Source organism: Ranitomeya imitator, chromosome 2 (genome assembly GCF_032444005.1).
Source record: "Ranitomeya imitator isolate aRanImi1 chromosome 2, aRanImi1.pri, whole genome shotgun sequence".
In the NCBI taxonomy this organism is placed as follows: domain Eukaryota; kingdom Metazoa; phylum Chordata; class Amphibia; order Anura; family Dendrobatidae; genus Ranitomeya; species Ranitomeya imitator.
This window is the reverse complement of record NC_091283.1, coordinates 470,258,304-470,272,204: the sequence shown is the minus strand read 5'-3', so window position 1 is coordinate 470,272,204 and position 13,901 is coordinate 470,258,304. Positions and strand designations below refer to the sequence as shown.

At 43.3% G+C, this 13,901-nt stretch overlaps 1 protein-coding gene and 1 long non-coding RNA gene across 6 annotated transcripts in view; one reads left to right on the top strand and one right to left on the bottom strand.

The window, feature by feature from the left end:
* LOC138664508 (uncharacterized) overlaps positions 1-13,901 on the bottom strand; it is a 156,082-nt gene that overhangs the window by 7,390 nt on the left and 134,791 nt on the right. For 4 of the 5 annotated variants that reach the window (XR_011318355.1, XR_011318357.1, XR_011318354.1 and 1 more), the window contains 2 exons: positions 4,287-4,540; positions 2,342-2,418 (listed from right to left, as the gene is read on the bottom strand). This is a non-coding gene — a long non-coding RNA (uncharacterized lncRNA). The remainder of the gene's footprint in view (positions 1-2,341; positions 2,419-4,286; positions 4,541-13,901) is intronic. The other variant, XR_011318353.1, reaches the window with a different exon arrangement.
* R3HDML (R3H domain containing like) overlaps positions 1-13,901 on the top strand; it is a 51,102-nt gene that overhangs the window by 7,402 nt on the left and 29,799 nt on the right. Inside the window, exon 3 of the mRNA XM_069751256.1 lies at positions 3,147-3,279. Coding sequence (XP_069607357.1) covers positions 3,147-3,279 — 133 coding nt within the window. The remainder of the gene's footprint in view (positions 1-3,146; positions 3,280-13,901) is intronic.

Genomic DNA, 13,901 nt, shown 5'->3' with positions numbered 1-13,901 from the left:
GACCTTATTTAGTTGTGGAATCCTTGACCAAGGGACGAGTAAAACTTAAGAACAACAAAACTGGCAAGATATTAAGCAACACATACCACACCAGCAACCTAAAGATTTACCAGGATAAAGAGGCTTCTCCACCATCCGATGATGATTATTCCAGTGACTCTGCCACACAGAAAAATAAGCAAACTAAGGCTTTCAACCTACTACCAAGTTCAAGAAGGAAGTATCTTAGCACCACTCTTGGCCTTACGTTTAGTAAGGTTGTATACTGTGGATGCAGACGAGACCTTGAACAACCACGGCGTACATATAAAACCAAAGGTGATGGAAACTGCTTCTTCCGGGCCATCAGCTACATCTTGACAGGAACAGAGGACAACCATTCCCTTCTCAGAGATAAAGTCATCCACCATATGAAAACTGACTTGACAAAAAAACTACAGGACTACTTGAACCAAAATGTGAATGAATATGTGAACATCTCTGGAATCTCTCGTGATGGAGTCTGGGCAACTGATGCAGAGATCATGACCACGGCGAATCTGTTGAGTTGCGACATAATAATCTACACAAACGTCGGTGACTCCATGGATTGGTTGACATATCCTGCAAGCTTCAATCTGCAGTCAACAACTGAACATGCACTGTATCTTGAAAATAAGCACGATCATTTCAATGTTGTTATCAGTGTTTAGCTTTAAACATTAATTTGGTAGCAAGGACATGCTAGACTAAATGTCATAATACACAGAATGACTGTTGGGCGATTTGTTGCCCCAGATAATTGCATTGCATGATAAGTGACTTATAGCTAATGAGAAATTATTGCCCCCCCTCCCAAAAGTTTTGTATAGTGGGAGGTACTCTTTAAGAATTGTCAGTTTGGTTTCTCAATAAAATGTTGAAGCATTAAGTAATTCTTGTGTATATCACTCAATGCAAATGATTTCATTGGGGTATAATATGAGCTGAGAGGTATAAATTGGGCTAGGCAACTTTAACCCCAGATTAGTTACATAATCTGGCCTGGAGGGGTATAGTTTTTTTTCCAAGCGTATACAAGGCGTTGCTAGGATAAATTGGTCATGTAAAATCCCATAGCAACCAGTAAAAGGGTTCCCCGGCTTCCCCACAGTGCTGCAAGGGTGCCCCCAAGGTAGATAAACCCCTTTTCCAAGCGTATACAAGCCGTTGCTAGGATAAAGTGGTCATGTAAAATCCCATAGCAACCACCTAAGGGGTTAACCACCTATCCTTAAGTGCTGCGAGAGTGCCCCCAAGGTAGATAAACCCCTTTTTCAAGCGTATTCAAGGCGTTGCTAGGATAGAGTGATCATGTAAAATCCCATAGCAACCAGTAAAAGGTTTCCCCACCCACCCGCAGTGCTGCAAGGGTGCCCCCAAGGTAGATAAACCCCTTTTCCAAGCGTATACAAGCCGTTGCTAGGATAAAGTGGTCATGTAAAATCCCATAGCAACCACCTAAGGGGTTAACCACCTATCCTTAAGTGCTGCGAGAGTGCCCCCAAGGTAGATTAACCCCTTTTCCAAGCGTATACAAGGCGTTGCTAGGATAAATTGGTCATGTAAAATCCCATAGCAACCAGTAAAAGGTTTCCCCACCCACCCGCAGTGCTGCAATGGTGCCCCCAAGATAGATAAACCCCTTTTCCAAGCGTATCCAAGGTGTTGCTAGGATAGAGTGATCATGCTATATCCCATAGCAACCAGTAAAGGGGTTCCCCACCCACCCCTCAGTGCTCGTCAGTGCCCCCTAGGTATACAAAGCCCTTTTCCAAGCATATCCAAGGCGCCAAGACAACGAGCTGGCCCGAGCAGGGCTGAAGATTTCATGTCACATGTGACTATAGGGAGGGGGTGGGGCTTAGAAAGGGAGATCCCTGGCGTCACCAGAGGTGGAGGAGCTTGAAAAGGAGCAGTGCCCGATGGGAGGGGGAGCTGTGACCTAGAAGAATGAGCAGCTTTCCCTCAGCTTACCCTGGGGGGTATAATCTGGCCTGGAGGGGTATACTTTGGCCTAGGCTATTTTACACCCCGGGGTATAGTTTGGCCTAGGCCATTTTATGCCCGGGTATAGTTTGGCCTAGGCCAGTTTATACCCCGGGGTATACTCTGGCCTAGGCCAAATTATACCCGGGGTTAATCTGGGACGGGGTTACTTTGGCCTGTTACACCGGCACCAACATTGGTGAAAATGGTGAGTATAAGCTGTTCTTATTTTACTTAAGGGACTTGCAGGACTCGGGCCGTTATCCAATAGCACTCAACCCCTTTAAAACGTCTGGGCCCCAATGCAAATTGTGTAACAAGGACCCACACTTACCATATGCCATTTATAATATTCATGTTACGTTATGCGGCAGAGGAGCTATGTCTCTACGGACAGAGGTGGCATTATTCCTGTAAAATAAGAAGAGAATCCCTTTTAAATAATCTGAATTTTGGTAATCTGTTATCTAATCAAAACATTTTGTAGGAAAGATGGGTGGTAACAATTATTATTAACATTACAGCAGCTGTCACCCATTTTTCCTTGTTGCTAGTCAAATTATGTGACCTTTCGGCAAAGCTTGGTGACTGTTGTAATAGAATATTGGCCATCATCCAGCTTTTCCAGTTACAAAAATAACTAACAAAAAATGTATTTAAAGGGGACATCCCCTTTAAATGCACCATCAGGTCGCACCTGTGACATTATCGGTGCTCCAGCCTATCCTCCCTGTATAAGTAAATAGAGATAAGCAAACAGTGATCTAGGCAGAGTGGCAGATGTAAGACCAGGAATTTGCAGCTATCTATAGAGTAGGAAGCTGGTGGGTGATAAGGGTTTTCATCATGTTCCCAGGGACATTACACTACACACTGCTGATCTACCACCATTGCAGTTAAGCATCATATCTTTGTTTTACTGCAGAGGTCTTTAATCTGCGGCTGTGGAACTACAACTTTCAGCAGAGGCAGGCAGCTAGAGGTAGGGTCAGATCTGGGCCCTGATGCCTACGGAGGCCCATAGATCCACCAGTATTCTAATTTACATTGTGCAGATGGGGGCTATGTTGCAGATTTTACTTTGGGGTCAAAGAGCTTTCATTGATGTCTCTACCATCTTGTATGGCTTTGTCTTGCAGGTATAGATCTGTAGTAGACCTGGTAAAGGCATGGTACGACGAGAGGCAGCATTACTCTTTTCCTTACCCACGAGAGTGTAATCCCAGCTGTCCAAGTAAATGCAGCGGCTCAGTCTGCAGCCACTATACACAGGTATGAAACATATATGATCTACTGATGCATTGTTCTCATTAAAGGGGTTATTTGGGAGGATTTAATTTTTTACTATGGCTTAAGAACTAACAGGCAGGTAGGTGATAACCTGCCCGCTGCCTATCACTGCTGGCTTAGAGTGGCCACAGACCGCTTCTGCCAACGATTTTTCATCTTCCACTGACGTCACGTTGACAGAGCAGCTGCTTGTCTTGCGCTCTACTCTGTTGATGACACATGACTGATATCATGCTGATTGACCACTGTCTCCCTGCTGCCTAACTGCGGGGAGCCAACTGTCAATCATCTTGACGTCTACAGCCACGCCTTGTCGAAGGAGCAGCCCGGAAAAGAAAGACCAGCTCTGTTGATGTGAAGCAGCAGAATCGTCAACAGAAGTGGTCCAGGACTACTTTGAGCAGCAACTACCTGCCAGATAGTTCCTAGGCCCAAAGTAAAATAAATAAATAAACAAGTCCTGGATAACCATTTGAAGAGGTTGTCCATTACTTGACAAGCCTTTATTAATTTTCTCAGGGAAGTGGGAAAAACAAACAAAAAAAACCCGATACTAGCCTCCAAGAACTGTGTTGCTCCTCTACACTCAGCGCTTCGTCCCCACCGTTCTCCTGGGATCTCAATCCAAATGCAGTGTATGGATGAGTGGTTTCAATTTTTTTCACCTCCCTGACACCCCTTTTATTGTACACTAATTTGCGCAAACTCTGCCCCTTTTTCTGATCTGTATGTCAATTGTTTGGGTGGCCCTACTGATGACTGCAAATGTTGAGGTATGGAGGTCCTCTTTTATGGGAAAACAAAATGTCAAATGGCCACACGCTGCCAGTAGGGATCACACCTTCAGATATCTCTCCTTAAAATAAAAAACACAAAAAAACTGCGCCTTCAAGGGGTTGATAAAAATGGATAAATCAACTGATTTTAAAAAAATGTTGTTATTCTGCAATTGCAAAAATAGATTTTTCTCCCATTTCACACAAAATCACCTGAAATTGCTTGTAATGTTGGACTATGGTCCAGGAGTCTGCCAATACTTTCTAGTAAGTTCACTGCTCGCTGGCCTTCCCTCCTCCGTCTCTGGCACCTCACCGTCCATCTGCAGGCAGTTAAATATTTTTCCATAAACGGTTTTCCTGCGTCCGATCTTACAGTCAGATATTTATTTTCTAGGGAAGAACGGCTTCCTCTCACATTTCACTTTCCCTTCAGCAGAGAAGTGTTAAGTGACAGCTGGCAATTCCTGTAGAAATACAGATGGTTTTTAGTGGTCGGCCCAGGGTCTTGTTGCGTCCTGTGGTTCTGCTGAAGGAGTTTGCAGATGGTGGAGCTGGAGATGTATAAAACACTGATGTATTGTGTTTCAGTGCAATCAATGAAGATGCACCCAGAAGCCTCATTGAGACGTCCATTTTTATGTACATTTTCTATCTGGGTATCTTAATGATAAACATGTGAACAGACCCGTAGACTATAATGGGTACATGCTCTTTGTTTTTTTTATGAATCAGGGCTCGCCAAGCAGAAAGTACCACAGGGACATTTATGGCTGATCTCCTCTAGTGCTCCCTCCCCACTCTTTCCATCACTTGTACACTGCGCCAGATAAAGAATAAAAGTGCCACATTTCCACCCTGGTACACTGCACAGTAAGGTTCCCATTGCGTTATGGGATCGCGTTTAACGGACAGCGTTGCACGGCGAAATTAACGCCGTGCAACGCGTCCGTTAGCGCGCCCATTCAAGGCAATGGGAACGCGCATCGCTATGCGATGCCATTTTCGGCACGCGCTAGCGATGTGCCGGTGTTTTGTAGCGCGCCGCGGACGCGCCGCGGACGTTAAACGCGACCCCGAAAATCACATTGCGTTAGCGCAACCCGCTAGCGCTTAGGGTAAAAAACGCAGCAAATCCACAAGAAAACCGCAGCAAAAACGCACAAAAAACGCTGCGGAACCGCACAAAAAACATGACAAATCCGCAGGTGTGTTTTCTGCCAGGAGAGGCAGAAACCGCACCAGAAATTCCTAAGCCTAATCCGCAACGTGTGCACATAGCCTAATAGAGATTTCAGGGACAGACTTTGCACTTATCACTCTTCTTAGCAAAACCCAGAGGAAACCTGGCCTTCACACTTTAACCCCTAAGCAGGAATCTACCCTGGATTTACATGGGATTCACCTGGGTTACATCAATGGAATGGAGCTGGCAGAGAAAAGGGTTGAGTCGTTACCCGGAAGTCAAAGTCAGCGACAATCATACATACAAAAAAAGTAGTCAAAATATAAGCCAAGGTCAACGACCCCCCCTCACATTGATGAATGGACCAAAAAAGTCCAAGACATCTGTAGGATGGAAGAGTTGTCCAGCTGGGACTCTCATTCACACGACAAATTCTTTCGGACATGGTTGCCATGGCAAATATCATCTAACTCTACTTCATTGCCTTCAACTAGCCATTCTTCTTAGCTATACTAGTTTGTTCCCCCGCAATTTTCCCCATGTTAAACATTGCACTGTGGCGGACCCGGGCACTGCTCACCCACCTGGTTGTATTGGTATTACTAAATTTTCTCTCTAGCACTCCTTCCCAGTTAGTTGAAACTACCTGATTATTTCTTGCTGGTTTATAATCTTTTTATACCTGTCTCCTTCAGACGAGTGATTTGCGACTCAGGAAGTTCTACTTGACCGATACATCCCCTCCGGTACACCCCATTCCCACCCCTCCCCCTTTAATGGTTTTTGTTGTTCTCTTGTTTTATGGTATGTTCTTTGTTTATTTTTTGTGATCTTGGGTTGCATGACTCGGACTTTGTGATCTAAATTTCCCATCGGAATTTTTTGCAATTGCCTAAGCTATGGACATCTCCGGTGAACAACATGCTCAGTTTGATACATCTGTATGGTGCAATTCTTCCCTTTCAGCAGTTGTAACAATACAGTTAGGTCCATATATATTTGGACAGAGACAACATTTTTCTAATTTTGGTTATAGACACTACCACAATGAATTTTAAACAAAACAATTCAGATGCAATTGAAGTTCAGACTTTCAGCTTTCATTTGAGTGTATCGACATTAAAACTGGATGAAGGGTTTAGGAGTTTCAGCTCCTTAACATGTGCCACCCTGTTTTTAAAGGGACCAAAAGTAATTGGATAGATTCAATAATTTTAAATAAAAGGTTTATTTTTAGTACTTGGTTGAAAACCCTTTGTTGGCAATGACTGCCTAAAGTCTTGAACTCATGGACATCACCAGACGCTGTGTTTCCTCCTTTTTGATGCTCTGCCAGGCCTTCACTGCGGTGGTTTTCAGTTGCTGTTTGATTGTGGCCTTTCTGTCTGAAGTTTAGTCTTTAACAAGTGAAATGCATGCTCAGTTGGGTTGAGATCAGGTGACTGACTTGGCCATTCAAGAATATTCCACTTCTTTGCTTTAATAAACTCCTGGGTTGCTTTGGCTTTATGTTTTGGGTCATTGTCCATCTGTAGTATGAAACGACGACCAATCAGTTTTGCTGCATTTGGCTGGATCTGAGCACACAGTATGGCTCTGAATACCTCAGAATTCATTCGGCTGCTTCTGTCCTGTGTCGCATCATCAATAAACACTAGTGACCCAGTGCCACTGGCAGCCATGCATGCCCAGGCCATCACACTGCCTCCGCCGTGTTTTACAGATGATGTGGTATGCTTTGGATCATGAGCTGTACCACGCCTTCACCATACTTTTCTCTTTCCATCATTCTGGTAGAGGTTGATCTTGGTTTCATCTGTCCAAAGAATGTTCTTCCAGAACGGTGCTGGCTTTTTTAGATGTTTTTTAGCAAAGTCCAGTCTAGCCTTTTTATTCTTGATGCTTATGAGTGGCTTGCACCATGCAGTGAACCCTCCGTATTTACTTTCATGCAGTCTTCTCTTTATGGTAGATTTGGATATTGATACGCCGACCTCCTGGAGAGTGTTGTTCACTTGGTTGACTGTTGTGAAGGGGTTTCTCTTCATCATGGAGATTATTCTGCGATCATCCACCACTGTTGTCTTCCGTGGATGCCCAGGTCTTTTTGGATTGATGAGTTCACCAGTGCTTTCTTTCTTTCTCAGGATGTACCAAACTGTAGATTTTTCCACTCCTAATATTGTAGCAATTTCTCGGATGGGTTTTTTCTGTTTTCGCAGCTTAAGGATGGCTTGTTTCATCTGCATGGAGAGCTCCTTTGACCACATGTTTACTTGAAAGCAAAACCTTCCAAATGCAAGCACCACACCTCAAATCAACTTCAGGCCTTTTATCTGCTTAAATGAGAATGACATAACAATGGGATTGCCCACACCTGTCCATGAAATAGCCTTGGAGTCAATTGTCCAATTACTTTTGGTCCCTTTAAAAACAGGGTGGCACATGTTAAGGAGCTGAAATTCCTAAACCCTTCATCCAATTTTAATGTGGATACCCTCAAATGAAAGCTGAAAGTCTGAACTTCAACTGTATCTGAATAGTTTTGTTTAAAAATTCATTGTGGTAATTTCTATACCCAAAATTAGAAAAATGTCATCTCTGTCCAAATATATATGGACCTAACTGTATGTCTCAGATTTATGCGTCCTACTGTATTGTTCATGTATTTTGAAAAGTTGAAAAAAAAAATATATATATAAGCCAAGGTCAGAAATAAAACACATAGAAAAAAGCAAAAAGCCAGCTCACCAGGCAGCTACAGCAGGTGCACGGAACTTCCACGTTGATCCACGTAGTATAGAAGACGAAAAAAGAGGGGTTTGTTCCAGCTCCACAATTAAAATTTAGTCCTTTATTAACACATGGTAAAAGCATAAGCTGGATAACTCTCCACAGCACAATAGGAAACGAGCTACGCGTTTCGATCTTTGCAGATCTTTGTCAGAGCTCTGACAAAGATCTGCAAAGATCGAAACGCGTAGCTCGTTTCCTATTGTGCTGTGGAGAATTATCCAGCTTATGCTTTTACCATGTGTTAATAAAGGACTAAATTTTAATTGTGGAGCTGGAACAAACCCCTCTTTTTTCGTCAGAAATAAAACACCAGGAGTTTCAGGATAAGGACCACACTGAGCAAAAGGCCAGGGAGGTAACAAACTATAACTGGCAATTCCCAGTAGCATATTGAGAGTTTAAATAGGGTGTGGTGCTGTCCCATTAGCCATAGCATGGAACTGTTTACTGCCGTTAGACTGTAAGGGTATGTGCACACATTGCGGATTTTGCTGCGGATCCGCAGCGTTTCCGCAGCGTTTCCGCAGCTGCGGATCCGCAGCAGTTTCCCATGAGTTTACAGTACAATGTAAACCTAGGGCGTCAAAGTAAAAGGGACTGTCTTTAAAGGGGTTTGTAAAATAATAAAAGTTTGTGACGCCACCTATGGTGTTCAGTCAGGGGTGACCGACACTGCTTAAAGGGGTCCGCTGGGGTGATGTTATGGCAGCTGGGATGATATGGCTTCCCAAAGGTGAAGCTGGGTCCCCAGGGCTCCCGATGTAGTTGGGACAGGTGGTAGGTGGTGTAGAAAGAAACGGAGGACACAGGGTTGCAGTCTCTTTACTGATGAATTCAGGCAGCCACAGTCCAGGGTATCGGATCACAGGTACAGGTATGGTCCGGCTGGCATGGAAGCGAATCTGGAATCCCCTTTACCAGGTGGGGTTGGAAGCCTTCCTACTAGCGCTGCGTTGTAGTCCCTTGCTGCCTTAGGCCTCACACAAGGTCCTCACATTTCTTCTCTGTCCTCTTTGTTAGTAGGGCACTACCCGTACGACAGGTAACTTGAGCCTTTTTACAGGATCTTTATCACAATCAGGGCTCTATCTGCTACTGTGTCCTCCGGAGTCAATGGAGGACAGGTAACTCGCAATCCGCTGTCCGCTAGTTTCTGCCATTGGGCATAGAGTTACCCCCACAACCTCGGTCGTCCAGCTACCGGAATCTGCGCTCAGTGTGGAGGAAGCCCAGTTGCAGCTTCTCTCTCCAGCTCTCAACTCTCCTTTTCTCCTTTCCCTCCTTCACTGTCTCTACAAACTGTTCTGTTCTCATTCCTTCTAGGAGCTGCAGCACCTATTGTGGCTGCACGGCCCCCTCTTTCTCTCTCAGACTCTCACCGTCTGCTATCTCTCTGTTCTGTGATACAGTGAAGCTCCCCTGAAACCGGGTTCAGAGCTCCCCCTTCTGGCCTGGAGTCAGAACTGTGTTGCATGTACAGTACAGACCAAAAGTTTGGACACACCTTCTCATTTAAAGATTTTTCTGTATATTCATGACTATGAAAATTGTACATTCACACTGAAGGCATCAAAACTATGAATTAACACATGTGGAATTACATACTTAACAAAAAAGTGTGAAACAACTGAAAATATGTCTTATATTCTAGGTTCTTCAAAGTAGCCACCTTTTGCTTTGATGACTGCTTTGCACACTCTTGGCATTCTCTTGATGAGCTTCAAGAGGTAGTCGCCGGGAATGGTTTTCACTTCACAGGTGTGCCCTGTCAGGTTTAATAAGTGGGATTTCTTGCCTTATAAATGGGGTTGAGACCATCAGTTGTGTTGTGCAGAAGTCTGATGGATACACAGCTGATATTCCTACTGAATAGACTGTTAGAATTTGTATTATGGCAAGAAAAAAGCAGCTAAGTAAAGAAAAACAAGTGGCCATCATTACTTTAAGAAATGAAGGTCAGTCAGTCCCAAAAATTGGGAAAACTTTGAAAGTGTCCTCAAGTGCAGTGGCAAAAACCATCAAGTGCTACAAAGAAACTGGCTCTAAGGGGACCGCCCCAGGAAAGGAAGACCAAGAGTCACCTCTGCTTCTGAGGATACGTTTATCCGAGTCACCAGCCTCAGAAATCGCAGGTTAACAGCAGCTCGGATTAGGGGTCAATGCCACACAGAGTTCTAGCAGCAGACACATCTCTACAACAACTGTTAGAGGAGACTTTGAGCAGCAGGCCTTCATGGTAAAATAGTTGCTAGGAAAACACTGCTAAGGACAGGCAACAAGCAGAAGAGACTTGTTTGGGCTAAAGAACACAAGGAATGGACATTAGACCAGTGGAAATCCGTTCTTTGGTCTGATGATTCCAAATTTGAGATCTTTGCTTCCAACCACCGTGTCTTTGTGAGACGCAGAAAAGGTGAATGGATGGACTCTAAATGCCTGGATCCCACCGTGAAGCATGGAGGAGGAGGTGTGATGGTGTGGGGGCGCTTTGCTGGTGACACTGGGGGATTTATTCAAAATTGAATACTGAACCAGCATGGCTGCCACAGCATCTTGCAGCGGCATGCTATTCCATCTGGTTTGCGTTTAGTTGGACCATCATTTATTTTTCAACAGGCAATGACCCCAAACACACCTCCAGGCTGGGTAAGGGCTATTTGACCAAGAAGGAGAGTGATGGGGTGCTACGCCAGATGATCTGGCCTCCACAGTCACCAGACCTGAACCCAATCGAGATGGTTTGGGGTGAGCTGGACCACAGAGTGAAGGCAAAAGGGCCATCAAGTGCTAAGCATCTCTGGGAACTCCTTCAACATTGTTGGAAGACCATCCCGGCAACTACCTCTTGAAGCTCATCAAGAGAATGCCAAGAGTGTGCAAAGCAGTCATCAAAGCAAAAGGTAGCTACTTTGAAGAACCTAGAATATAAGACATAATTTCAGTTGTTTCACACTTTTTTGTTAAGTATATAATTTCACATGTGTTAATTCATAGTTTTGATGCCTTCAGTGTGAATGTACAATTTTCATTTTTCATAGTCATGAAAATACAGAAAAATCTTTAAATGAGAAGGTGTGTCCAAACTTTTAGTCTGTACTGTATGTGAACATCGAACAAAGTCCAGCTCACCATGATCGACATCCTTGGAGACTCGGAGCACGGAGCCGCTGTGTCAGGGCGTAGACAATCAAAGAAGAAATGAGGAATCCAGCTCAACGAGGTAGTGAAAAAAACTTCTTTCTTTATTCACTTGAAAATATATTCAGTGGAGGATAAAAACATCAGCAATATTGCTGATGTTTTTATCCTCCACTGAATATATTTTCAAGTGAATAAAGAAAGAAGTTTTTTCACTACCTCGTTGAGCTGGATTCCTCATTTCTTCTTTGACTGTATGTGAATACCTGATAGAAGGGATCCTTCCTCGCTTCCAAGTATGACATCACTCCCCGTGAGGAAAGCAATGCCACTGTAACAACCAGGAACCTGGGGTGTTATATAAGCAAGCTGAAGATTAAATTATCTCTGTAAGGCCTAACATCCAAAGATGACACATTTCCATTGTATTTTAGTCAAATATATATATACTTCACTGCAAACTGGGTGAGTGCCACGTTCCTCTTCTAATTATATATACAGTTAGGTCCATATATATTTGGACAGAGACACCATTTTTCTAATTTTGGTTATAGACATTACCACAATGAATTTTAAACAAAACAATTCAGATGCAGTTGAAGCTCAGACTTTCAGCTTTCATTTGAGGGTATCCACATTAAAATTGGATGAAGGGTTTAGGAGTTTCAGCTCCTTAACATATGCCACCCTGTTTTTAAAGGGACCAAAAGTATTTGGACAGATTCAATAATTGTAAATAAAATGTTCAGTTTTAGTACTTGGTTGAAAACCCTTTGTTGGCAATGACTGCCTGAAGTCTTGAACTCATGGACATCACCAGACGCTGTGTTTCCTCCTTTTTGATACTCTGCCAGGCCTTCACTGCGGTGGTTTTCAGTTGCTGTTTGTTTGTGGGCCTTTCTGTCTGAAGTTTAGTCTTTAACAAGTGAAATGCATGCTCAATTGGGTTGAGATCAAGTGACTGACTTGGCCATTCAAGAATATTCCACTTCTTTGCTGTAATAAACTCCTGGGTTGCTTTGGCTTTATGTTTTGGGTCATTGTCCATCTGTAGTATGAAATGACGACCAATCAGTTTGGCTGCATTCGGCTGGATCTGAGCACACAGTATGTCTCTGAATACCTCAGAATTCATTCGACTGCTTCTGTCCTGTGTCACATCATCAATAAACACTAGTGTAATGATTCATTTTATTGTTTTTCCTGTTTAAAATTTCAATAAATATATTTACTGAAAATCAATAAACACTAGTGACCCAGTGCCACTGGCAGCCATGCATGCCCAAGCCATCACACTGCCTCCGCCGTGTTTTACAGATGATGTGGTATGCTTTGGATCATGAGCTGTACCACGCCTTCGCCATACTTTTCTCTTTCCATCATTCGGGTAGAGGTTGATCTTGGTTTCATCTGTCCAAAGAATGTTCTTCCAGAACTGTGCTGGCTTTTTTAGATGTTTTTTAAGCAAAGTCCAGTCTAGCCTTTTTATTCTTGATGCTTATGAGTGGCTTGCACCGTGCAGTGAACCCTCTGTATTTACTTTCATGCAGTCTTCTCTTTATGATAGATTTTGATTTTGATACGCCTACCTCCTGGAGAGTGTTGTTCACTTGGTTGGCTGTTGTGACGGGGTTTCTCTTCACCATGGAGATTATTCTGCAATCATCCACCACTGTTGTCTTCCGTGAGCGCCCAGGTCTTTTTGCATTGATGAGTTCACCAGTGCTTTCTTTCTTTCTCAGGATGTACCAAACTGTAGATTTTGCCACTCCTAATATTGTAGCAATTTCTCGGATGGTTTTTTTCTGCTTTCGCAGCTTAAGGATGGCTTGTTTCCCCTGCATGGAGAGCTCCTTTGACCACATGTTTACTTCACAGCAAAACCTTCCAAATGCAAGCACCACACCTCAAATCAACTCCAGGCCTTTTATCTGCTTAATTGAGAATGACATAACAAAGGGATTGCCCACACCTGTCCATGAAATAGCCTTGGAATCAATTGTCCAATTACTTTTGGTCCCTTTAAAAACAGGGTGGCACATGTTAAGGAGCTGAAACTCCTAAACCCTTCAACCAATTTTAATGTGGATACCCTCAAATGAAAGCTAAAAGTCTGAACTTCAACTGCATCTGAATCATTTTGTTTAAAATTCATTGTGGTAATGTCTATAACCAAAATTAGAAAAATGTTGTCTCTGTCCAAATATATATGGACCTAACTGTGTATATATGTATATATATATATATATATATATATATATATATATATATATATATACACTGCTCAAAAAAATAAAGGGAACACTTAAACAACAGAATATAACTCTAAGTAAATCAAACTTCTGTGAAATCAAACTGTCCACTTAGGAAGCAACACTGTTTGACAATCAATTTCACATGCTGTTGTGCAAATGGAATAGACAACAGATGGAAATTATTGGCAATTATCAAGACACACTCAATAAAGGAGTGGTTCTGCAGGTGGGGAGTGGGGACCACAGACCACATCTCAGTACCAATGCTTTGTGGCTGATCTTTTGGTCACTTTTGAATGTTGGTTGTGTTTTCACACTCGTGGTAGCATGAGACGGACTCTACAACCCACACAAGTGGCTCAGGTAGGACAGCTCATTCAGGACGGCACATCAATGCGAGCTGTGGCAAGAAGGTTTGCTGTGTCTGTCAGCGTAGTGTCCAGAGGCTGGAGG